Source organism: Sitophilus oryzae, unplaced genomic scaffold, assembly GCF_002938485.1.
Source record: "Sitophilus oryzae breed Bouriz unplaced genomic scaffold, Soryzae_2.0 scaffold_815_pilon_pilon, whole genome shotgun sequence".
NCBI classification, from domain to species: Eukaryota; Metazoa; Arthropoda; class Insecta; order Coleoptera; family Curculionidae; genus Sitophilus; species Sitophilus oryzae.
The window spans coordinates 6,620,024-6,647,240 of NW_022147434.1; the positions used below are offsets into that span (position 1 = coordinate 6,620,024).

At 31.4% G+C, this 27,217-nt stretch overlaps 2 protein-coding genes across 6 annotated transcripts in view; one reads left to right on the top strand and one right to left on the bottom strand.

Moving 5' to 3' along the window:
- Nucleotides 1–11,334, top strand: part of LOC115889554 (neprilysin-2) — a 152,264-nt gene extending 140,930 nt beyond the window's left edge. For 3 of the 4 annotated variants that reach the window (XM_030909594.1, XM_030909595.1, XM_030909592.1), the window contains exon 13: nucleotides 10,645–11,334. In XM_030909594.1, the coding sequence (XP_030765454.1) occupies nucleotides 10,645–10,983 (339 nt within the window). In that variant the 3' untranslated portion in view covers nucleotides 10,984–11,334. Of the gene's footprint in view, nucleotides 1–3,299; nucleotides 4,806–10,644 lie in introns of those variants that run through there. The other variant, XM_030909593.1, reaches the window with a different exon arrangement.
- A 531-nt stretch (nucleotides 11,335–11,865) lies between these two features.
- Nucleotides 11,866–27,217, bottom strand: part of LOC115889449 (probable multidrug resistance-associated protein lethal(2)03659) — a 52,021-nt gene continuing 36,669 nt past the window's right edge. For both annotated transcript variants that reach the window (XM_030909432.1, XM_030909433.1), the window contains 8 exons: nucleotides 22,432–23,587; nucleotides 22,212–22,378; nucleotides 19,650–20,094; nucleotides 18,786–18,936; nucleotides 18,496–18,726; nucleotides 16,890–17,401; nucleotides 13,892–14,332; nucleotides 11,866–12,071 (listed from right to left, as the gene is read on the bottom strand). In XM_030909432.1, coding sequence (XP_030765292.1) covers nucleotides 12,027–12,071; nucleotides 13,892–14,332; nucleotides 16,890–17,401; nucleotides 18,496–18,726; nucleotides 18,786–18,936; nucleotides 19,650–20,094; nucleotides 22,212–22,378; nucleotides 22,432–23,587 — 3,148 coding nt within the window. In that variant the 3' untranslated portion in view covers nucleotides 11,866–12,026. The remainder of the gene's footprint in view (nucleotides 12,072–13,891; nucleotides 14,333–16,889; nucleotides 17,402–18,495; nucleotides 18,727–18,785; nucleotides 18,937–19,649; nucleotides 20,095–22,211; nucleotides 22,379–22,431; nucleotides 23,588–27,217) is intronic.

A 27,217-nucleotide genomic window follows, 5' to 3' on the forward strand; every position in this document is an offset into this window, starting at 1 on the left:
TTTCAAAAATCTGCATTTTTAACAAATCGCTGTAACTCTTTTGCTATGGAAAATTTTGTATAAGATATAAAACATTTCCAAAGCACCTTTTTACATAGAATTTAAGTATATTTTAAATTAATAATTTAAGAACTATCAACATAAAAATTTATTTTTTATTAGGGACACCCTATTTTAATTAAGTGAAAAGAACTTAAAATTACCTTTCCAAAAATATAGCACACTTGATATTTTGTTATAGTCCCCTTCGAAATACAGAATTTTTATAAGTTCGCTACTTTTAACTAGTAGGCTTTGGACTCCTTATTGATGATCTGCCCCAATGTGGAACTCGAAAACATATTTTTCCAGCAAGATAAGGCACCGCCACAGAAAGCTGAAGTTATCAGCAAATTTTTCAGCCAATTTCGAGAATAATTGAATAGCTAACCAAGATTCCAGCCGTTGGCCGTGGAGGCCGCCGGATTTAGTGCCTGTTATCCTTAATGGATTTTTATCTTTGAGAAAGAATAAGGGTTCTTATTTTTAAATTGCCCGTTAATCTAGAGAATAATTAGAGTACTTAGCCATTATGCGAGGGTCTCTTTTACCCCCATTGAGTTAATTAATTCCGCGAGAAATGTTCAGGAACGATCCTGTCTGTCCATAACAGATGACGGTCGATATGTTGAACACCTGTAAGCAAAATCTCATGTCTTGGTTGCTCGCATTTTTTAAAAACACCCCATAACTCCGAAACGGTAACACATATCGATGTGCTGTTGTTCACCATCATATTTTAGATAAATATTGAGCTCCAGACACCGATATTAGTTTTCGTCTGTCTCCCATAGAAAAAAGTGTTTCCCTTTAAAATCGTTCAATTTGACCCACCCTGTACAATATATTTATTAATATTTTCTGTAGGTCAAAAATCAGGATGTAAATATAAAATATTGTAAATATAAAATCTATTAATTGATAACATTGTATATAAATTATTTTTTCTATATTTCTAGTAATTACAGTATAAGTATCTGAAACAACATAAGCATGAAATATACTAACAAAAATTAGTTAAGGTATTTATTTGGTATAGAGACTAAGTTGACATTGAAGTTTCATAAAGAATATTTTTAATATCGATTTATTAGGTAATTTTTATTCATTTTAGAACTCACTATCAAACATAGTTAAAAGTAAATAAATTGCCTTTAACTTTTCTACCATTTCATAGTTGTTTTTTATTATTATTGCTTTTGTGGCTTTACACGTAGCTTTTTGTGGGTAACTTAAAATAATATCTTCGATGCCATTTTAGATACCTACGGAATTTAAATAACTTTATAATATTTTATATAAAAATTTAATTTATAATAAAATAAAGAATGAATTACTCGAAATCGTTTTTATGAAATAATTTTGTGCCGCGGTAATTAAGAACTTTTAAATAAGTACGTTTAAGATTTGATAATTGAAATAAATATAGGTATTTTTGCTTCCATATAGAAATATTTATTGTTATCTCTATACTACTTCTATCAGAATGTGTACTTGTGAGTATATTATGTTTTTATATTATTTTTTCATCAGATAGGTTTTCAGCAGTAGCGTATCTGCCTCAATTAATTCATCATCGTAAGGTCTAGTGAAGCACAACCAATAGATAGTGTTCATGCTTCATGTACTATTTTTTTATTGAATAATGTTAAGTTGCAACTGTAATAAAATTAATAATTAATTGGTGACATCTTATGGTTCAATCTGGCTCAGTTCCAAACGACTACTTCTGAAATTCATGATGTAAAATTAGCCCAGAAGAAATGTACCAACCTTGTGCCATGATGGCCACCATATTCATGCTTAGGTCTACAAGAGAGATCAATAAGGAATAATAACAAAGCTGGTAAATTCTAATTTGTTTCAGTTTAATTTCGCCTTTGTATTCTTCTGGACTCTTCTTAGTATTTTATGTGTAATAAATTAATCATTAGTAGGTAGTTAAGTTTAGTGAATGTTACTATTTCATTTATACAGAGTGTCCCAGGAGTAAGTGCAAGTATTTTAAGGGGTGGTAGATCTGGCCCAGAGCAACCATTTTTAAAATAAATTGAAAATAGCCAAGACATCCAACCAAGATATATATCTCTGCTTCTTCGACGCCCTGTGTTGCCACATCGACAAGAAATTAAGTAACTACTTGAGTAAAAACGTCATTTAACATTCCACACCACACATCACCAAAGAGGTTATATACAGTTTTAATTTTTTTGAGAGCATATTCGATATCGCCAATATATTGAATATTACTCCACAAAATAAATTAAAAGAAAAAAAAAATCGAACTTATAAATACGCAGAATGTGTAAAGTAGGTGGTGGCAACATTGCATTCTTTACATGCGCTTGTAATAAATTTCGAGAGAATGAAGTGTGACACTCAAAAGTATTTCAGAATTTTCCGGAAAATATCAAGAAAAATAGAACATTTTTAACATTTTTTTTTCGCAAAAAAACCATGGGTGTGCTTCTGGAATCGAAATTTACTACCAGTTAAAATATTTGCACTTTTTTTTCTGAGACACCCTGTATAGTAGATAGTAGTAGTTAGTTTAATTTTAAATTCGAAAATTTCAGGGGATTTATGGTGTCTTCAAACAGAAAAATAAAATAAGAAAATATAATATCAAAAAGTGAGAAATTCTTCTAACGGGAAAATAAAATACACATTTACTCAGTGCGCCGAACTATATTAAAAATTGACTTTAATTATTGTTTATAGTAATTTTACTATTTACAGTGTTTTCTCGTATTGATAAAAGTATCATTATCCACCATTATCGAAATTTGCGCGCTAGAACCTTAATTACTGCGTTAATTAATGTTTTAACGCGTTATTTTTAAGATTAACAACTAAAAATGACTGTCAACAAACTTATAATCACGACTAATTTCTGACCTCTACTTTTATACTTAAGCACGAACATGGCAGTCACCATCATTAGATCTTCTGCGTACATTCATGCCCATTATCAATGTCTCTGGGGTGTCAACCTACTTTTCTTAACATGTTTAACGTTCTACATTAAGATGCCTACATCCTTTTCTTAGACATTAAACTGAAGTACACAGATTTAGACAGAAAGACATTGCTCTTGTTATATGATTACACTTCCTCCCCAAATTTTAAAGTAGTTGTACATAAAACTAAAACCAAAACCGTTTCTAACACTTTCCGTCTTACCATTGGTAGTTGATCGATACTCATAAAAGCATAGTGCATGGTAAACGACTAACACCAACTTAACCTTGCTCTTCCAGCTGAACGGCGTGAATACCCAGGGCGAGAATATCGCCGACAACGGTGGAATAAAACAGGCCTACTTGGCCTACAGGAACTGGATCGGTAGGAATGGCGAGGAGGCCTCCTTGCCGGGCATCAAATACAACGGGCGCCAGATGTTCTGGATCTCGGCCGCGAGCATCTGGTGCTCGCTCACCAGAGACGAGGAACTAAGGCAGTTGGTGGTGACCGATGAGCACGCGCCCGATAAATACAGGGTTATCGTACCTCTGAGCAACATGAAGTACTTCTCGGAGGATTTCCGTTGCCCGATTGGCTCGAAAATGAACCCAGTCAAGAAATGCCAAGTGTGGTAGAGAGTGTGAGCTTGGTGTGAGTGGATGCGTTTGACTGAGTTGTGTGCGAGATTTTAGGAAATATTATTAAAATTAACCGATAAGGTATTGTTTGTGTGTTATATATGTTTTATGTGGAAGATAGCTAACGATTTCCCACAGGCACACCTACTTTCTTGGTAGTTTCAGTTTTGCTTGACGGGATGTGGCTTCTGTGGCTGAAAATCCTTTTTGCTGTTCTATGGGACTACAGCAAAATAAAACACTAATTCACCACCAAGACCAAAACACTTTACTTCTAAACACTGGACGCGCATTTCGCTAACCACGTTAGCATCAATAACAAATGATTAAAACTAAAAAATCTACTGTTAGTATTAATCATCTGCTGATAATGCTAACATGGGTAGGGAAACGGGCGTCCAATGTTTAAAAGTAATTTTTTTTTACGCTAACGAGCTCAATCCTCGAATGGTTTTTAATAATTCAATGAGTAGGTCAGTAGGTGCTTTACAAGGGGCGATTATTCAGGTTATTTGGTGAGATAAAAAGTCACTGTAAACATAAACTACATATTCCTTAATAGTAATACATTTATGAGAAAACAATACTGGTTCTAATTATATACAGAATTACATACAGAGAGTCAAATTTGATGTTAACTGTCTCTATTTTGGTAAAATCATCTATTCTTCAATGGTATAATTGATTTCTAAAATGTACCATAATAAAATTAACCAACCTTGTTATAAACCAAAAAGTAATACAAATATGTCCAGTAACTCGCAGACATATTTTTTTATGGCAGGAAAACGGATTTTGGCAAAAATGTACTTTTACTCGACAGTGTTATCCATTGAGTATCAATTGCCAAACCAAACCAAACTACCAGAAAAGTACGTATGTCTGTAAGGACTCTTCGTGTGTTATTTTTAATTTTAATTCACCAGTAACCTGAGATACCATATGATTTGAAATAAATATAATAGTAGGGAATTTGCATAAAACAGCACTAGAAAATTGTATTATATATCATGAGTAGAATATTTTACAAATAAAACATGTCTTATGTGCAACGTGTTATACATGTTAAAGAGTGTTACAAAATTTAAACCCTGTGGTTAAACCGTTTATTTTATGAAAATGACGTCATACTTACAAGATAAAATTAAAAATTAAATGTATTAATTAAATTTTATTATATAAAATATAATTAATACATTTATATATTATATATTATTATTAATTATTCTGTTCCATTTATGTTTATTAGTACTTTTATTAAGAGAATATATGCAAGTTCTCTATTAAATAGGCTCTGGAAACACCCAAATAATATATTTTGGCAAAAAAAATAATATATTACTATACGTCTAAAATTATGCGGACAATCACAGAAAAGCATAATTTGTTACTAACGTAATTGATTTATATTAAAATTCTAGTGCCTATTTAGTTGCATGTGTTTCGATTATATTATTTTTCTAAAAGAATTTTCCATAATAAGCACCAACTTCAATAAGAAAAAAACTTTACAAAAGCTTCTTTTTTCATAAGATATTTTATAAGTGAAGATCATCTTTCAAACTTTAAATGGTAATTCTGAAAGGAATTTTCTTGTACACTTTTATAAAAGTTTATATTTTTTATTAAAATGAATTATGAACAATTCTATCATCCGTAAAAATATATTTTAATGCATTTTCTAATTTACTTAAAAAAATAATTTTTAAGTTTCTAAAATTTATTAGGTTATTGGTGGTCATAAAAAATAATCACTATGACTAAAAAAAGATCAACTAATTAGTTAACGCTGCGTTATTAAAAGAGAACAAGCATATTTCACAACTTTAGAATAGATAAATTTAGGGGCAGTTTTTGTTGACTCTAATATTTTTCTTTTTATTTTGTTATTAGTAAGTACGTTTTGTTATTAGTAAGTACTTAGATTAATATAGTTTCTTCTAACGGTGCATTCTTATGATATTGGCGACCACGTTTGTCCATCTTTTCTTGTTCACTGTAGCTCGAAACAGTTCGATTGATGTTACGCCTACGTACAGGAGCCAGCTTGTCTATTTTTCCAAAGTAGACCAGTTTTCTGTTTATTAATGGTAGAAATAATTTCCTTATCTTTTCTGAGCCTTTCAAGTACCGTAATAATAGTTAAATGGTGTTTATATGAGACTCGTAGCACATTTCATATCCCTCTAACAATCTGGTAGCAGCCTCTGTAAATGTCCAATTTCATATGCTGTTGAGTAGATTGGTAATAACTGTAATTTCCTCATCAACTTCATGAATGGCCATTTTAATTTCTCCATTTGTTATCAGTTAGCCGTGTAGGTTGTTTATTTCAAGTGGTGCTCGTTCTGTATGTTCGAATCATATACCTATATTCATACATATTCTATTTATCTTTTCATTCTGTCTCAATTCTAATCAATATTGGCCTTGGTTGTCTACAATTATTTTGGTATTGCGTCGTTTACTTGTGTGTTCGACATCTCTTTCACCTTCTTGTACATATGAAAGTTATCATGTTTTTTATCAATTTCTATATCTCTTTTTCTTGTTTTTGCGTTATGTTCCTATGAAGTTTGTATTCTTCAATATTTCTGTCTTTCAGTTTTAGTCGATCCTCCATCATCTGCAGTATTTCGTCTGTCTGTCACTCTTGTTTTTTTTTTATTTTTTTTATTTCAAGTTTTAATTTGTTAGTGTAACAATAGATGTATCTATTTCATTCTACTGTCTCTCTATGTCTCTCTGTATTTTCTATGTGTTTGATGTAGTTTTCAGCTATTTTGGCGAAGCTTTTATTAAGCTCCTTTTAGACTTTTTTTCTGGATATTATTTTCTTTCAGTAGTTTTATGTCCTCTTAGGGGAACAACTTTCTTACCAATTATTTTGAGTCGTATGTCTATATTTGCAACTAATAGATTGTGGCCTGAGAAGACATCTGCTCCTGGATATGTTTTTGCTGGGGTGATGTCAATCTAATTTCTCAAGATTACCACCGATGTATCTCTTTTCATGGTATTCTGGGATGTCGTTTGAAATACGTACTCATGACAACTATGTTCTGCTCTATGTCTCCTGGCAGAACTGAATTGGTCTTTCTTCTCTTTCTTTCCTGCCAAAATTTTTTTCGTTTTCCACCACGTTTTCTATTGTGTCCTGTTTTATTTCGACGTTAAAACCACTCGTAATGATATTTAGTTCATGTTTTTTTTTGTAAGTTAAGTTTTAGAGGGTATTGAAGGGTCTGGTAATTTTTCAATTTTCATTTCAGTAGATTAGGCTGTAGGTGCGTAAACCAGAATGATATTAATGTTTGAGGACCCGCAGGCAATCTTCAACAAGTGAGCGCTATCCGACATGGGTACTATACAAATCCTAGCACTGCCTTAGCATGATCTAAGGTCTTTAGTGACTGTAAATCCCATTGTGTGATGGGTTATGGCGAGAGTCACACCTTCTCCTGTACGAACATGCAAATATGTGACATAACATAATCTAGAAGAGGCTCTTATATGTCCGTGTTTTTCGAAATGACAGCCTTCATAAAAGGAGTGATAATATTATCTGAATGCACATTAATAATAAAATTAATTCTATATGATATAGTATATTATATAGGAAAATAATATTTTCTTATTCATAAAATTCAATGACATTTTCGAAAAAAAAATTAAATAAGTATTATAATAATAAATCTCCAACTGACTAATTATTACTTTTGCAATTTATAGAAAAAAAAAACATCAAAATATTAAAAGCCTAGTAAATTTTAAAATATCAAACTATTCCGACAGAAAATTTTTCCTAAAATTATTCTCTGTATTTTAAATTTATTAAGGTTTAAATCAAGTATGTAATGTATAAGTATGTATAAAAATATAATTTAATTATTGCTTTAATAGATCTGAAATAATATAACATCACATAATATATCAATGTTTTAAATCGCAAAATTTAGCATTATTCACTATTATTATTAATTACTGGCCAATTACAAGCCCAAAAAAATATACCAGATATTTTTTTTTATCTTTAATCTAATTATGTGTAGGATTATTGAATAAATGTAAATTTAATTTAAATCTATGCTTGACGATTGTTTTTGGTAAAGGCTGAATCAGTGAAATATGCTATCAAACCGTAATTTAGATTAGTTTATAGAAAATTATATTAAAATTAATACTATTTAAGATATTTTATATAAACAAGTAAATCACAATATTTCTATGATCAATAAATTGTACCGAACATATTTTTTCTGCCATCAGAGAGCTGTTTTCTTATTAATTAATATATACCAATTTTTCTTGTACTTTAAATTTAATATTATATCCGATTAGTTAATAGATTTTTACATATTAGATTAAAATATAATATGTAAAAATTATAGGTTCAATTATTTAATTTTAATTTAATTTTTAATATAAAGCGTCTATTGTTTTTAATAAATTTTGTAAAAATTATATTATGGATTTTATTATGTACGTATGGCTTATTGTGCATCTGGTGATGGGTATAGTTTTGTATTATATATATGTAGTTATATGTTTCATTTAACAAGCATGAGTAGCATTGTTGTATGACACAAGCACAAATGCTATTTATATGCACTTGCACTGAATAGCGGATATGTACAATCTGGTAAGTTGCACAATATAGTTAACATATTTGTTAGTTGATTAATATTTGTATAGTTCGTCATTTAGTATATTTCTTCATTTAATAGTATACTAGTATTATATTGTATTGCAATTTTGCAGTAATCTATATGAATTATTAAATCATTTTAATTTTTTCATTAGAAATGAACCAGAAAATTTTCTATGTTCCTGGTTCAATGATGATATACACTATCATATTTTCATGCTAAATCTATGTTACTATTTACATTTAAAATTCAAAGGTATTTAAGACATTATTATAACAGGGTGGTCCGGAAACTTCGGCAGCATATTCTGCAGAATAAAAATAAGTAAAAAAGTTCGTATAAATGTATGTCCTAAAATGCTTAGTTTTGGAGATACAGGGTGTAGAAGTTTCATTTTTATTTCGATTTTTCCCAAATAATTTCTGAACTAACGTCAATATTTGAATGAAAACTGGTATCCGGGTGTTTTTTTCATATGAGAAATTTGATTTTGATGCCAATATAACTCCTACTTGTAGAGAGCGCCACCTATATAATTTTTAACTGGTTTGAAGAGTTATAACTTTTCATCCGTGCCTGTATAAAACTACTGAGTAAAAAAATATACATTTACGACGTTTTTTACGTAGAAAAGGTCTCTTGGTAAAAATCGTTACAAGTAATGGTTCTCGAGATATTTGGAATCGAAATTATCAATACCTGTCATCATTGACATAAATTAAACATGTTGACTAAATAGTTATTAGACTGAAATCATAAATTTAAAATGATTTTGTGTCAAAAGTTCAACAGAAGAAAAATTTGTGATTAATTTAAAAAAATAAAAGAAATTTATTATGACATATGTATATTGACTGTTTCCATTCTAAATGTCTTGAAAACGGTTGCTCGTAGCGGTTTTTACTAAAAGCTAAAAAAAAAGCTAAACTAAATTTTTTTACGTAAAAAATCACGGAAATGTATATTTTTTCACTCAGTAGTTTTATACAGGTACGGACGAAAAGTTATTACTCTTCAGAACAATTAAACCACATGTAGATGGCGCCCCTACAAATAGGAGTTATAATGACATTAAAATCAAATTTCTCATGTCAAAAAATTCCCAGACACTAATTTTCATTCAAATATTGACGTTACTTCATAAATTATTTGGAAAAAGTCGAAGTATAAATTACACTTCTACACCTTTTATCTCCAAAACTAAGCATTTTAGAACATAAATTTATACGAACTTTTTTATTTATTTTTATCTGCAGAATATGCTACCGAAGTTTCTGGGATACAGTTCGGACCACCCTGTATAATAAATTGTTCTCGTACAGGGTGAGTCTTAAATAAGAGTTTTTTTTTGCGAAAAAAAAATGAAAATTTGGAATTTTTGAAAAGAAAAATTGAAAATGTTTTTAGTTTTTAGTTAAAAAACATAATTTGTTGATAATATGGCAACATAGGTAGCAGATTAAATTTACAAAAAAGGAAATCCAGAAAATATCCAGTGGTTTTCAAAATTTTAGCAAAAAATCATTTTTTGGAAATTTTCAAAGTAAAATAACTCGGTTATTTTGAATTTATTGGAAAAACGGTCAAAGAGAAGATATGTTTCTTTTATCGAGATCTATCATCCCTGAAAATATTTGCACTTATTTAAGACTCCAATGAGAAAATTTGAGTTTTTGAAAAAGTTAAATACCTACTCTCATTTGATAAAAGTTAACTAATTTTTTAAAAAAAGATTTTACTACTTTACTAAGTCAATAAAGAGGACATTTCAACAATATATAGGGTCAACAAATTTTAGTTTAAGTCGAAATAATAATAAAGTTAATTCCAAAAAGTTAAATTCTATGTAAAACAATTCCTTCCGCTTCTTCAAACGCATTTTTATTCTGTTCCAAGTATAGTAAAATAATTACGAAAAAAAAGGCGTCTAATAGACGATCATTTTTTGCGAGGTCAACCTCTAGACGTCATTTACTAAAAATTGACGTAAACCTTGTCAAAAATTAAGACTATTATAGAAAGAATAAAAAAAGAAGCGATAATTTCCATATACACAAATCTATTTCCAAATAAATGTTTTTTCTCGAATTTTACTCAATATAAAAATAAATTACAACCTTCTTAAGGCCAGCTGGCAGTAAGCGCCATAAAAAATGAAGAAGAGAAGGGGCTAAGTAAATGACGCCTAGGGCTTGACCTCGCCAAAATTATTATCGATTGACATTCCCGAACTGTCTTTGACGCCGTTTTTTTTTTCGTACTATACGAACATGCGCAACTCTATCAATCACTGCATCAATCTCTCTTTACTTTTTTTAATTTTATTTATTTTTATTTTCTTGTTATTTTTATAGCTTAACGGAATCAACACCCAAGGGGAAAACATTGCTGATAATGGTGGTATCAAGGAAGCCTACTTGGCTTACCAAAGCTGGACAAAACGAAACGGTATTGAACCTCTTCTTCCCGGTTTGATGTACACACCAAATCAGATGTTCTGGATTTCGGCAGCCAACACTTGGTGCTCAACGTACAGACCAGAATCCTTAAAACTACGCATACTCACTGGGTATCATTCTCCTGGACAATTCAGGGTACAAGGACCTCTCAGTAATTCCGTGGATTTCGTAAAAGATTTTAATTGTCCCGTTGGATCTAAAATGAACCCTGCCAAGAAATGTCACATATGGTAAATAATTAATAAGTTCCTTGACAAATCTAAATATTCGAATAGTTCTGCTTACGATAGAACGTTGTGTAAAAAGCTTTATTTCTGCCAATAAGTTTTATATAGTTAGAACTTGAATATTGATCTATTTTGGTTAAATACTACTGGTTTATATTATCAGTATATTAGATTGTAAGAAATAATATTAGTGTCACGTATAGAAGAGTTTTAAAGAAAAATAATTTTATTGTAATAGCTAGGTTATTGATAGAAATAAAATTTTATTTATTGAGAATCAATTTTCTTTGAAACTCTTCTAGAAAGATTATATAATTATTATGTATCTCTGATTTAAAATAAATATTTTTTATAAGAATTTTGTTATTTTATTTTATTAACAATTATGTAATCTACATCTAAGTAATATATGTATAGAGAGAAAAGAAAATAGGAATAAAAGAAAAAAAGAGAGAAAAATGTAAAATATATTTTTTTCACTTTTCTTTTTTTCCCATCTTTTTTCTTCTACTTTATTACTTTTTTTATTTTATTCTTAATTTTTATTATTATTATTTTTCTTCAGTTCTATATTTTTCTTGCTGTTAGCACAGTACGCAAGTTTACAAATTGTATTATTTAAAACATTAACTAAATTTTGTTTTTCAAATAACTTCCTATTTCTTTAATTAATTCCTTCCTTAAAAAACATTATAAATTAATTTTTGGAGCCTAACGAGGGGCGGTAGTAAACATATGCAGCCATATATACCAAAATAATATTTATTATCATCAGCAACGGGAAGTAAAGAGCATGCTAGTTTTCATATGGTTTTTTATATGAAAACTAGCATGCACTGAGTGAAAAGATAGTAGAAACGTAGCAGCAATGGTATAAAATATATTAGAATATATTGAAAATGTTTATTAAAAAACTTTATTTAAGTATACACAACATGAATCTTTTAAATTACAACTTTACGGCTTAATACTCTTCTACTTATCACCTTCTTTCAACCATTTAGGATTTTTCTTCAGCTCTTTTTTTCAGCAGCTTAATTTAATTCGTTTCTATACATCTTTGTTATGCTCCTTTTCATTTACAGCTTTGTAACTCTAAAAAATATATTATATTTAGTTACTTATCTTTTCATATGGGACTAAATAAATATATACGTATCTTTATTGATATTTTTGAAATTAAAATGTTTTTGTTGAGTTCGTTGTAGACGTGGATTTTAAAAACTATTATCATTAAAGTATATCATAGACGGTTTTCAAAGAAACGTCTTTGTTAGTACGAGTTCCCTAAACACTTGTACTAATTTTGACATTAAAGTTAGTTTTCTATAATATTTAATTAGACTGTATTTATAAACCTATTTCTAGAAAACCAGCTAGATAAAAGTAACTAACAAATATTGAATTTTAGAATTATTAAAAACAAATAATCACTAATATAGTTTTTTAAATGAGGGGCGACATACAAAAATATGCATTTTCGAACCCTGTATAAGATACTATAAAGACGCAACAACTATTTCAAATGATTTTCTCTTCGTTGTAGACAGATAGTTACAAAAGTTTGGAATCGTTTTGTCAATGTTCCTTTGGTGTCGCGCTTTTACTTTTTTTTAATATAGAAACACTAGAACAAGGTATTTAATAAATAAAAAAAAATATTTATTGGGGTTTTATATGTTTATATACGGCCTGGGTACAATGGCACTAGGATCACAAGGGTAACGAAAACACAAATGAAATGGCCAAAAGGCTCATCAAAGCCATTCAAAGAACCAGAACCAGGGTTCGGAAGTAGTTAATTAATATGTAATTTACCTGAGTACACCTGAGTACATGTGGTTTTTTTGCAAAAACTACTTCTTTTCTTTTTTTCTACATGATGAATAAACTACACATATTGCTATTACGGTAGAAAAACAATCTTATAAATAAAAATGTTAATTTTGAAGAAATGTGTTAGGTATAAATTAATTAAAAAAATTTTATTAAAAAATTATCAATCCACATAAAAAAATGAATAATACAATATTGTGACAATATATTAAAATTATTAGATATAAAATACAAAAACTCTAAAAAATTTAAAATAACCAAATTACAAATATAAAATATCATAAGATTTTAATCACCTAGGCAGTAACCTCTTTCAAAACTTTGTAGAAAGTATATTTCCTCTATATGAGAGGTGTAAATAATTTTTTGATGCGAATGCTATATTTAAGGTATTATTTTTCTTTTTTCTTTAGATATAGCTTTAGATTAACTCATCTTTAACTTGTTATAACCCCAAACCTGCCTTAAATCTTTGATATTTGAAAGTTACATACATCTACATATACATATATCTAAGTAGATAGTTTTTAAAAGTAACATGTACTTTTCCAAACCCTGGCCAGAACCATTCTGCGGCGTTGCAAAGGCAGTCACGAGAATGGGCACAGAACGATGGGTGGCCAACAAATCTGTAGAATTTTTGAGAAAAATCACCAAGAAAGAGACAGGTGAAAAAGTTCATAGTAGAACATTCGCCAAAATGCACGGCAGACCTGATAAGCAAAGACAGAAAGACAGAACACATTTTATGTCGGTGCAACAGCCTGGCAAATGTGCGATTCTAGGCTAAGCATGCCTGATTCCTAATAGGCATATACCTAATACCTATAATAATAGGCCATTGACAGAGAGCTATATGGAGGGTTGAGTCTCCAAGTTGCTAGACTTTTTGAAAGGATAGGACTGGAAAATGCGACATAAGGAGCAAAAGCGTACCACAATAGATCTGAAACGGTCACAGTGGATCAACCGATAGCCACCTCGAAGAATCTATCCTATCTATCTAGAGTTTATACATTTTAATGTGTCTGCCTTGAGAAGTCGTTATAATTTCTATTGAACTGTAAAATATATCTTACCTCTTCTGCAATACTGATTAAATTCTCTGCCATAGCTCGCCCAGTCTGTTGTACCAGTTCATAAAAGACTCCATCCCCTTTCTTCTGTAACAGCTCATGAGGATGTCCGAATTCCACAACCTTACCCGCATCCATAACAATAACTTTATCAGAGTCCATAATGGTATGCAGTCTGTGCGCTATGGTAAGTACCGTACAATTTGAAAACTTTTCTCTAATTGTTGTTTGAATTAGGGCGTCGGTCTGAGGATCTACGTTGGCAGTCGCTTCGTCCAACACAAGAATCTTATTTTTTCGCACAATGGCACGAGCCAGGCAAACTAACTGTCTTTGTCCAACGCTGAAGTTAGAACCACCCTCAGACATCTTGCTCTCGAGACCTAGAGGCAGTTCATCAACTACTGCCTTAAGTTCTACTTCTTCCAATGCACTCCATAATGACTAAAATAGATAGAAATGTCTATTGACTATAAAATTTTATGACATTTAGTAACATCATCAATGTGTATGCGTATAAATTATATTTCATTTTGAGGTTTGACAAGTCTTCAAATGAGTCAAAAACAAGAAAGACAATGAGAGCTTATCGATATTCGGAATCCTTCCTTAAACGCTAAAATAGTAGTCCAGTAAATGAAGGTTTAGGACTTAGTTTTGGGGGAAAAACACCGTGGGGGAAAAACAAAAAATGGCCTAAAAATTAGGTTTTCGCTAATATCTTCCAAATATAGAATTTATAAAAAAAATTCTAATTACTTACAAAAATTGTCCTTATCGTGTTTTACGTAGAATACCCCGATCTGAGATATTCGAGATATTCCGCCTCGAAGATCCCTGATTTTCTCGATGGTTAAATTAGGGCAAAGTTGCTCCTTGGGATGTTTACCAAGATGCCATCAAAAAAGTTTTAAAAATTTCAAGGATAGCTGAGTTTTTTGGGAAAAAACAAATTTTTTTGAAAATCATTTTTATTTTTTCCTGGCGTTACTTTTTAGAAAATTAAAAAACTAATTGCACGTTCTCGTAGCCACTTTATTACGGCTATCTGATTTTTAGATTTTCAAATTAGCTGATAATTTGTTAGATACAGAGGCCAACTTAAATCCGACTCTTGTTTTTTAAATTATTTAATCTGATTATATTCATCGCAATAACATTGATCAGCGCTAATTAAAATTGAATAAGGAAAATCGAGAAAAATTGAAAGATTCAAAATAAATAATATCCAGGTCAGCAATTTAAAGATATTATTTTTAACTTTTCTCAATTTTTCAATGAATTTGAAATCTCAGTGTACGATCTAATAATATGCATAATATTAATCGTAGATTGTAAATAAATCAACTTCTACAAACTAGTTTCTAATGCTCTACATGTTCGAAAGGATTACAGCCCTCCCTAATGCACAAATTTATTTTTCGTTCAATCTTATTTAAAGCTCTTTGAACATATCTTCTTCTTATGGAGGACAGGAACCATCTGGCATATTATACTGTTCTACCTATATTCTTTATATTATATTTATATTATTTATTTTATATCATTTTTTATTATTTTATTGCATTTGAGTTTCCGTATTTAATGTTTTACCCTACGCCATTGTTAAGTTTGAAAGATTATCAGTATTGTAACGATGAATAGATTTAATATTGGTACCTAGGAATACATTTTTTTAATAAACTTCCACATTCTATTAGAGATTTGCCCATCATAAAATTTAAGTCTGTTCTGAAGTCATTCTTTGTTGATCGGGCGTTTTATTCTCTTAGTGAGTTTCTAGAATGTGATATTAGCAGCATTATGTAAAAATTTGAATTTCAAAGCTTGTTAATGTTTGATTTTAAATTGTCTTTTGATTATTGTGTTTGTATATTTTAGTGTTTTTTTTTACTTCGCAATATCTTTAATAATTTTACTTTTTTTTATTTTGTGTAATACTTATTGACTTGTATATGTATTTGATATTTAGCACCAATAAACTATTTGAATTTGAATATTAGAAAAAAAAACAGAGCCGGACTTGAAATTACTTTAAATAAATTGTGTTCAAATGTCTGAAACATAAAAAATATTAAGTGTGGCATATCATTGTACTCAGGAGACCGAGTTATTTCAAAACCTCAAATAAAAAATGCAGGTCCGTATTTAAAAAAATCAAGTTGAGTTCTGTATCTCACAAACTATCAGCAAATTTGAAAGTCTAAAAATACTGTCAGATAGCCCTAATAAAGTGGCTATGAGAATGTGTAATTAGTTTTTTAATTTTCTAAAAAGTAACGACAGGAAAAAATAAAATTGATTTTCAAAAAAATCGGTTTTTCTGAAAACGCTCAGTAATCAGTGAAATATTTGAAACTTCTTTGATAGCATGTTGGTGAACATCCTAAGGAGCAACTTTGCCCCAACTTAACCTTCTTCGTATCTATTACGGTTTCCGAGATACCAATGCTCGTACCTCGAATTTGTAGCACTCTGTATAATAAAAAAATAAAAGAAAAAAAATTAATAGATAATATTCTTTTTCATAATAAAAAAATATATAATAAAAAAACCGGGCAAACATTCCTTCGCTTAAAATTTTTCGTATTTTCACTAATAGTAGCTTATTTGTCAAGATTTTTTAACAATAGTTTTAGAGTCTTTTTAAGCAACTCAGAAAGTTTGAAGTATTTGTTTTATCACATTTTAATAAAAAAAGAACTATTCGTGAGTGGCCTTTCCCGCTTTTTGGAGATTTCCGGATTGTGTCGTAAACAAAAGAAAATAATTGCTGTCAAATTCCGGTATTTCCGAAAGTGCCGCCATATTGAAAATATTTTTAATCGATAGATCTCGTTATGAAACAGTAATGTGCAAAAAATCTCCGATCTAGAATCTTGTAGTTCTCTAGAAACTTCTAATGCACGCTCAGTCTGGGACACCCTGTATACTATATACTCTCGCTGAATAATATACTATCGCTGAACACACTATATTTATATTTATGAAATCTACTCACCGCATCGTCATATTCATCAAAAGGATCTAAATTCTTTCTGAGCGTTCCAGAAAACAAAACCGGCTCTTGAGGAATAATCGAAATACTTGACCTTAAACGATTAAGAGAAATATCAGCCGTATTCATATTATCAATTATTATTCTGCCTTCGTTTATGGCCAATCTGAACAGTGCCATAATAATAGAAGATTTTCCTGCACCTGTTCTACCAACAACTCCGACTTTCTCGGTACTTTTAATACTGAAATTCAGTTCTTTCAGTACGTATGGCTCATTGGCAACGTATCTTAAACTAAGGTTTTCGAATTTAACGTCTCCCTTTGCAGGCCAGCCCTTTGGTGGGTCTTTGGTATTACAGTCCGGTTCGGGTACCACATCTGCATACTCCTTTATTCTTTCCACGCATGTCATCGTGTTTTCTAGTTCGCTCCACTGTCTCATGCCCCACTGAAACATTCCTGTCAAATTAAGGGCTTGGGTAATGGCCAAACCAACGTTTCCTCCGAAGTTTTCTGAAATAGAGAATTATTAAAAATATACTTAAACTATATCGGGCGATGACAATGAACTTCATAGCTTATGCATTACTTTTTATCATACAAATTTAAAAAGTAGGTTCAAATATAATTTATCAAAACTTATATTTTTCGTTAAAAAGAAATATATCCATTGTGGTGGATCGTGACGTAATGCAACAGAGCCATAGCACAACTTTCATTTTTTTCTTTCAAACCAATCTTTGAATTGAAACTTCTTTACGCGCACTGGGAGTAAAAATTCAAGACCGTGACACACGAGATGAAACGCAAGACCTAACGATCTAACCTAACGATCAAAAAAATGGTAAGCCAAGTCGCCTTCGTAAGTTCAATAGAACTATTTATGATAAAAAAAAATAGATAAATGGTTGTGTTGTAACTGAACTCCTTATACTAGGGCTGGCATTTCTGGTCTTGGGTGCCGATTTGCGTGTGTACGAAGAGTACGGTCAACATGCTTAGCAAAATAAGATGTACTGAATAAAGACAGAAGGCAAGTATTTTCCCAAGCGCATAGAATCTAGCGTCAGATTAAATGGTTATGTAATAAATACTTCGTATCTTTGCTCTCTCCGACTTACTAGATTGCCATAGCGACCCAAAGTTTCGCTTGCCAGCAGGGTCTACATGTGGGATGTTTATCAGTAGTTACCAAGATTTTAAATTATCCAAAGTCGCTAAATATTAAAACAACTTTCTGTCAACTTAGTCGCCTCTGTATTTTTTGAAATCAACCAATAAGAACAATATTCGCAATTCCCATTTTGCAATTCGCGTGTATATTAACCTAGCTCAGAACTTTAAGCAACTTTAAGCACTGACTACTGAGAGCTGACGGTACAGACTGTCAATCTATTCAGGGAAGATTTCGATTAGACATTTTAAAAACTGACAGAAAGTACATTTTACCTGTGCATTAAAATAGCAGACACAACTGCCAGCATCATGTATCCTTTGATTGGACCGTCCATATATGTGACTGGTTTTTTCAATTTTATTTTGATTTAAAATGTTGACCCTCACTGATTTCAAGTGCGAAAAAATACCTAATTATAATAGATTCTTACCTGTATCAAAAAATAAGAAGCTAAACGTAACCAGCGTAATAAACAAGACGCAATGCATATCCAGCCAGAATCCAAAAGTACGATTAGCACCGAGAAACATGAAGTACGCAGAACTGTATGAATTCTGATATGAGTCAAACTCGGACTTGAGAATCTCTTGAGCACCAAAAGCCCTTATTGTTGTGAGACCTTGAAGTGATGCTGTTAAGTGTGAATAGACGGGACTTCTGGCTAGAAGAATAAAAACGTTAAACACACACATACTAATATAATAAATGATATAGATTTACTTATTCCTTCTAAACGCTTGATGTCTCTACTTGTAGCTAAAAACCCAACTCTCATGTAATAGAATATTGTCAGCATTATCACCGTGGGTAATAACATCCAAGGATTAACAATAGCTATAACAGTAGTTATGGCTAATACGGTAAGGGATATCTAAAAATGTTAACTTTATTATTTAACAGAAATTATTAAATAAAAAATACTAAGTAAGGAATCTGTCAAATGCTAGTTTTATAATCTGTATTAACCCTTAATCTCTACAGAGTGGTCTGTCAAACACTTCGCGCTAAACATTTCTTTATATTTCGTAAACGTCTACAATTATTGTAGTAATGAGGATGCATATGTTAAGCTCAATAGTCGAATTCGGGAATGCCCGAAAAAAATACGCAAATCTAGTTTTGAGCAAGGAATATTTCCCAAACCCGAAAAACCAACTAATCAATGAATTAACACCCTCCAAATAACCACGCTAACCAACTCGCCAAATAAGTAAACCAATCCAACCAAAAAGAGTGAAACCAATGCAATCAAATCAAACTAAAAGCAAAAAAAAATAATCTAATAGTAACCAAACCAAACCCGAAAAACCAACTGATCAATGAATTAACACCCTCCAAATAACCACGCTAACCAACTCGCCAAATAACTAAACCAATCCAACCAAAAAGAGTGAAACCAATGCAATCAAGTCAAACTAAAAGCAAAAAAAAAAGAATCAAATAAAATTAATTTTTCGGGTTTGGGAAATATTTCTTGCTCAAAACTAGATTTGGGTATTTTTCTCGGGCATTGCCCGAATTCGACTATTGAGCGTAATAATTTTTTTTACAACGATTAAAATCAAATAATTAAAACAATCATACCTGTAAAGTGTCCAGTAGTGTCATTGGTAAATTTTCATCGACTTGATTCATATCTTTTGAAAATCTATTCAAAATTCTTCCTGATGGATTAACATTGAAAAATCTCATTGTGGCATACACAATCTTATAAAACATATTATTGTGCATTCTCACAGATGCCTTGTTGCAAAATCGATAAAATACGAGTGATCTGAATATTGTTAAACTAATTACTATGAAAATTGCCACACTGTAAGTAACAGGAAGCACTGTTTCATCCATATATGTAAACCAAAATTGATGAAATGGTGTGTAACTAAATTCAGATGCATTGAATAGGGATACATCAGAATCGTTATATAAATCAACATTCAGTGGAAATGAATTATTATGTTGTAAAATAGAAGAGTTTATTTTTTCAGGGTATGTTTCATTAACCGTTTTCTGAATTTGGTTCATGTTTACCCTAAAATATGAATAAAATTTATTAATATTCGTTGTATTTTAAGTAAATAGAGGGTGCCCCAATATTCCGTGGATATACTACGTATTTTTTGGAATCAAATTAGTTTATTGGGCAAAATTTACCTCTATACAAAAGTGCTTCGTTTGTACTCTAGAGGGCATCAAACTTTAGAAAAATAAACACAATCTTTTCAGGTATTTTAAGAACTCTTATTTGGATTTGAATGAGATTTTGGGTGTCTATGTTTTGCTAAGTTCTCTAACATTTGACTTTCACCAAAATCAAGAAAAAATACGGGAAGGGTAAAAACTACCCCTACCACTACATAAATTTTAGGATAAATATTTTCCAACACCACCAACGGCCGGTTTTCTTTTTGTAAAATAGCCCCCCTAGTATTTACTACATTTTTTATATTTTGTAAAAAAAGCCACCATGCATACTTTTGAGGAAAAAAAATATTTCCGAAACTGACTCCTAAAAAATGTTTTTTTTTATCACATCGAGCTATGCACTGATAAAAAAGATAGACTTGAACTAAAGTCGTCATCGTTCTTAAAAAAAATTTAGTGGCAAGAGAATTTATTTTAGCGTAAAAGAAAATATTTTGCCTGAAGAAAAACTCTCTTAACTCAAGAAAACTTGTTCTCTTGATAAATTCGAAAATTTCTCTTCAATCTATTTTCATTCAACCAAGTGCAAGTTACTTTGTTTTAAGATAATAACAAAAATACGCTAGGCAGTACTTCATTCAAGAAACATGGCCATTTTTCCAATAGCTAAATACTATTTTGTTGAAAAATAATAACGACACGCCAAAGACGATGACGAAAGACGGTATATACAATCAGTCGGCAGTCCGATCAGTAGTACGCACGGGTTTTGTTGCTTGGAATTTTCCACTTGGAATTTTGCATAATTTGCTTTTTAAACGCATATCGTATAACAAATTAGTGATCGTTATTAACATGCATTTGTCATTTTTATGGACAAATTTTAGGATATATGGATTCTTTAAAGGAGTTTCTGAATAAATGGAAATTAGAGCATTTATTTGCTATATTTGAAGGTAAGAGACATTTACCTAATGCACCTGTTTAGATAATGCATGCGTGACTATAAATAGAATAAGAATATAGGTATCAATCGATTTTTTTCTGCAAATAATTACAAAAATTTAAGAATTTCAAGGCGTCGTATTAAAAAATTCAAAATGTGACCAAAGCTTATAATTTTAATAATTTGTTTGCTTTACTTTGATTAATCGTGATGTAACATTTTTTTGTAATTTGTAGAGTGATGAACCACCCCAAAAAATACCAAGGAGTGAAGAAGCAGAAATACCTACTATCGAGGAAAATAATATCACTTTACTTACTGCAGACCAGGAAAACCTAAATTTATCAGAAAATTATATAACTCGTAATATGCCTGTATATGATAGACTGAGATAGACTTCTCTTAGATCGAAATAAATTTTAGTTGAGTTAATAGTATTCGCTATTGGTTTAAGAAAAGTGTCTCTTTAATCAAGAAATGTCCCTTTTCAATCAAGAATTTTTGCATGAATCAAAGAGACTATTGTTCTTGTAGCAAGAACTCCTTTGCATATTAATTTTGGGTCAAAAGTGAAATACTTTGGACAGATAGATTCTTCTATTCTCTAAAGTAATTTTTTAAAGCTTATGAAAAGATAGCTAATGCTTTGGGCAAAGAAACGTCGTTCTTGGCCCTATTGAAAAGCGCCAATCCTTTGGGCCAACATAAGCAAATCTGTCGTCGGTGGAGTTGGAAAATATTTATACTAAGATTTATGTAGGGTTAGGGGTTAGGGGTAGTTTTCACCCTCCCCGTACTTTTTCTTGATTTTTGTGAAAGACAAATGTTAAATCACTTAGCAAAATATAGACACCCAAAATCTCATTTAAATCTAAATAACGGTTCTTAAAATATCTGAAAAAATGTGTTTATTTTTCAAGTTTGATGTCCTCTAGCGGACAAACAAAGCACTTTTGTATAGAGGTAAACTGTGTCCAATAAACTTATTTTGGTTCCAAAAAGACGTACTGGTTATATGTCCACGAAATATTGGGACACCCTGTATATTATATGCTTACCAAATTGTCAAAAAGTAGTCACATGAGCTTCCTATAGCTTGTGCTATCACAAATATAATAAACAATGTCAAAATTTTGCACCAATGTCCACCTGATACAAAATATGATTTATAAACTTCCCAACTAATTTTACCGCTACCTCTCGATTCTTTCTCAAGTTCCGGATTCTAAAAATTATTGCATTAGTAAAGTCTTTCTTTAGTTTACACAATTAAAATACATTCTCGTTTCGTGGAACTACTTCTTTTGTCGAAATCCTTCTTCTTCTTAAAGGCTTAACATCTTCATCGCTTTTAGTGTCGTCAGTCTCTTCTTCATCTATAATGTTTTGAAGTTCACTCAAAAGCTGAGTAAAAGATTTTCCTGAATTTTGAATATCATCGTACGTTCCAGAGTGTTCAACAGTTTTATTTCCGAGAAGATAAATATTTGAGACGTTTTTCAGGTATTGAAGCTGATGCGTGACTAAGACGACACATTTGTTTTTTAAATATCCGGTAATGCAGTCATCAAAAAGTTGTTTTCCTACATGAGCGTCTACAGCTGATAAAGGATCATCTAACAGATAAATTTCTGCTTCTTTATATACAGCTCGTGCCAGATTAATACGTGCCCTCTGACCACCACTCAGTGAAACTCCACGTTCTCCAACAATGGTGTGATCACCGTGCGGGAATAACGTAAAATCTCGTTCCAATGCGCAGGCTTTCACTACTTTGTAATACCGATCGATGTTGAATTTCTGCCCAAAAAGAATATTCTGTCTAACGCTTCCGACAAAGAGCCACGGTTCTTGAGAAGCGTAGGATATAGGACCATTAACATCGATAATACCGTCTAGAGGCTCTAATTCACCTAAAATTGCATGTAGGAGAGTAGTTTTTCCACTACCAACTGGACCAATAACTGCTGCTAGTTTTCCTGGCTGAACATCTACATATAAATTTTCCAAAGTATTCTCTTCTGTCGATTTTATCCATTTTACACTCGCATTTTTAAAACGAATGCCGATGGGTTTGTTACTTTCATTGCCATTTGCTATAGCCTTCAGACTATTACTAGATTGAAAGGCGTTAAAGAATGATGAACTAGAATCAAAGTTTATTTCATCATATAAGAGAAATCGTGTAATTCTCTTTACGGAAATGTTAGCTTCCGCAAACTGAGTGACTCCTTGCGGGAAGAACATAGTAACGCTGAATTTCAAGACGCTATAAAATGATGTTACTACAAAAACATATTGAGCGTCTAAGATATTGCCGGTAAAAACATAAGCCAGAATGCATACGTAAACGGCAGCTCTGTTCACAAATAAGTTAAATGACATCATTATAGCTCTGATAATTGATATGTTCTTAATTTGCTGCATTTCTTTTCTGGAAAGAAAAATATATTATAAGAAAAAAAGTACGGAGCGATCAACAGTGGTTGAAATCATATAAAATAGTTGGCAATGTTGTTTTAGAGGATTTAGGATCAGTAATTGGTAGTGATGCTAAAACTAGTTATCGATCGAAAAATGCTTGCAAATTATGACAATTAATTAATAAAATTTTCTTTAGAGGTAAATAAATAAAAATATTGGCTAATCTCGGCCGCAAACACCGAAACAGAGCGAAATCGATCGAGACGAGTCATGATTTGTTTATTTTCTATTGTTATTGGAATTGTCTCTCAAAATGTTTTGGGAAACGTTTCGATAAAACTTTTGTAGGCGTCTATATCCTTCGTACTATTTCGCGAATTAATCGAGACCAACAAACGGGCAAGTAACCCCAAATCTATATATGTCATAATCAATAATCTATACTAATATATAAAATCCTTAAGTGACTGACATACTGATTAATCACGATCCTGTTCAAACCACGCAACATAAGAAGCTCAATTTGGGCATACAGGTTGATTCTAGGGTGTAGAGGTTCGATAAGAAGGAATTTTTCGAAATTCCAGTTCCAAGAGGGTGAAACCACCCCTCAAATATTACATTATTTTTTATTTAAAAAACGGTCAAGTTTTAGAAAAAACGCTTAAACACTTATATTTTATTTTGTTTTTACATACATATTTTAAGATTTTTTTAAAAATGTATACAGGGTGTTTAGAAAAATCTGGTCATTGATTAATCACGATCCTGCTTAAAGCGCTTGACGTAAAAAGCTGATTTTTGGAAAACAGATTGACTTTAGAGTGTAAAGGTTCGATAAGAAGGGATTTTTCGAAACTCGAATTCTAAGGGGGTGAAACTGTCCCTCAAATATTAAAATATTTTTTATTTAGAAACCGCTGAGTTTTTCGGAAAAACTCTTAAACACGTATATTTTATTTTGTTGTTTTACATATTTTAAGATTTTTTATAAATTTATACAAGGTGTTTCATAAATTATGACCATTGAGTAATCACGATTCGGCTTAAATTGCTTGACGTTTAAAGCTGATTTTTGGTAAACGGATTGACTGTGGGGTGTAGAGGTACGATAAGGAGGGGTTTCTCGAATCTCAAATTCCAAGAGGGTGAAAACGTCCCTCAAATATTACAATATTTGTTATTTAAAAAACGGTTAGTCTTTCGGGAAAACGTTGGACAAGAATAATTTATTTGGTTTTTTTACATATTTTGAAATTTTTTAAAAAATCATACCTACAGGGTGTTCCAAAAAGTTGGGTAATTTCTTAACCACGATTCTGCTTAAACTGCTGGAGGTAAATAGCTTATTTTTGGCAAACGGATTTTTCGAAAGTCCAATTCCAACGAGATGAAACTACCCCTCAAATATTACCAAGTTATATAATAATATCGCCATATTGTTTTTTCTCATGCTGATATAAATGTGAGAAAATTTTATCCAGTTTGTATGTTAATGGAAATTTTTGCTTTGCTTTATCATCACCATTACAAATGATTAATTCGACGCGAACGAAGTCGCTGGTACACGCTAGTAAATTATAAAACTTTCAGATTAAATCTATTTAAGTTACAAGGTTGGATATGGAAACAAACGAAACAACAAAAATTTAAAAACACAGTAAAGAATGGAAATACTTGTTAACTCTGAGACGACACTATCAATAATTATAAATGTAATACATGTAATACACCCTCTACACTATGCGGAAAACAAGCCGAAGCGGGTCAAGGTCGTGTTTCCTGGTCTAACTCTGTCTCGTTTTTGGCTTATCTCCGCTTTTCTTGACCTATTTTCATTTCTTAAAAACACCTCGAAACCACTCATGAAATTGCGGAAGAAGGATTTCCTGGCGACTTTCGGTTGTCTCCTGTTGTCTCGTTCAATTTCGTTTTGTCTCGAGCTAGTTCTACGACATGTCGGTTTCTATACCCGAGACAAACGACTTTTTTTCATAAATCTCAATGAAATAACTAAACCTGTACGTTTCTGAAATATCTGTTGTTACGATGATATTTCGTTAATTACATCTGGTTTTATGTTGATATACTTATATTCCGCAAGATTAATATTTGAACACACGTTTATAATATGTGTAGATCTTAGACATCTAAGAACAAAACTTTTCACTTAATATGCAGGAATATAATTACAATATTTTTATTATTTAATTTTATTATAATGAATTATTTATATATACACATTGGACCCGATGTCAAGAAAAATATGGTCCACGGACATTTTTTAAGTAGCATGTAGGAGTCTTATTGTTTTTAAGAGAAAATTCTAAACGATACTTTCATTGGCATCCAGCATGGTTTAATAAAAATCGACTCAAAAATAAGAAATAATTAGGCAGAAAAAAAATAAACAGACCGCCGTCGTATCTGTATCTAATGCCCAATCCTCTCTCCTGTAGTTTGGTGTCCACTATAATGGAGAGCGCTGCCGTATGTTGAATAGGAGAGGCGCTAAGACACATCCCTGTCTAACTCCCGTACTTGTTAGGAAGGGATCGCTCAGTGATCCATGATAGTGACGCTCTTGACTGGTTGGTTTGGTTTGGTTTGGTTTGGTTATTGGTTTGGTTTGGTTATTGGTTTTACACACTATAAGAAATTTGTTGGGTACTCCGAACTTTTTCATAATTGCCCAAAGTGCATCTTCTCTGTTCACAGAATCGAAGGCTTTTGTTAGATTATATGAATGCAACATAAAGTTTGACTGTTGCTCTTTTAGTTTTTCCGGTAGTTGGCGGATGGAAAATATGGAATCGACGGTGCCGTGGTTGGTTCGAAAACCCGTTTGCGATTCTGTAAGGATTTTTTCTATATATGGGTGCAGGCGGTTTGACATAATTTTTGCAAGAATTTTTCCTCCGATAGCCAATAGTGAAGTTCCTCGGTAATTTCCGCAGTGTGATGCACTGCGGATGTTCCTTTGATGTTCCTTTGTTGCTGATGTTCCTTTGTTCTTAAATATATTCACGTTGCGAAAGTCCTGATGTACCTCCCCGCTTTCCCATATGACATCGAAAGAGCCTCAAGATGACCAATAAGTTCTTTACTTGCACACTGGTCAGTGCCACATTCGGCATCTATTCTGGCTTTTGTGAGTCTGACATCTTTTAGATGCGTCCTTCGAACGATTACGTGGCCCAATTGATGCTAGTGGCCTGATTTGGGATGTTTCCAGGTACCTTTAAATTTGTCCTTCAACATGCACCACGCACCAATACGTGCAAAGAATATACTCAGCGCATGTTTTTAATAAGCGTTCACCATTGCTATTTACGTTTCCTATTCCATGTTTTCCCAATATGTTAGGCCCTATTTCCTGTTGTTTGCCAACACGGGAATTAAAGTATTTGTACATTTTTTACATTCTTGTGTAACCTTAGAGCAATAGCCAATCTATCTACCATCGATAACTGTTTTATAAATGCACTCTTTTTGATTTTTCGTATCATGACAAACTAATGATATTTATTCATACTCCATGTTTACCTATTTTTCTGAAACCACCACAAAGTTTGACCATTATTACTTTGCGAAATAGTACGAAGAATATAAACACGTGTTATAAAAGAAACGTTTCCAA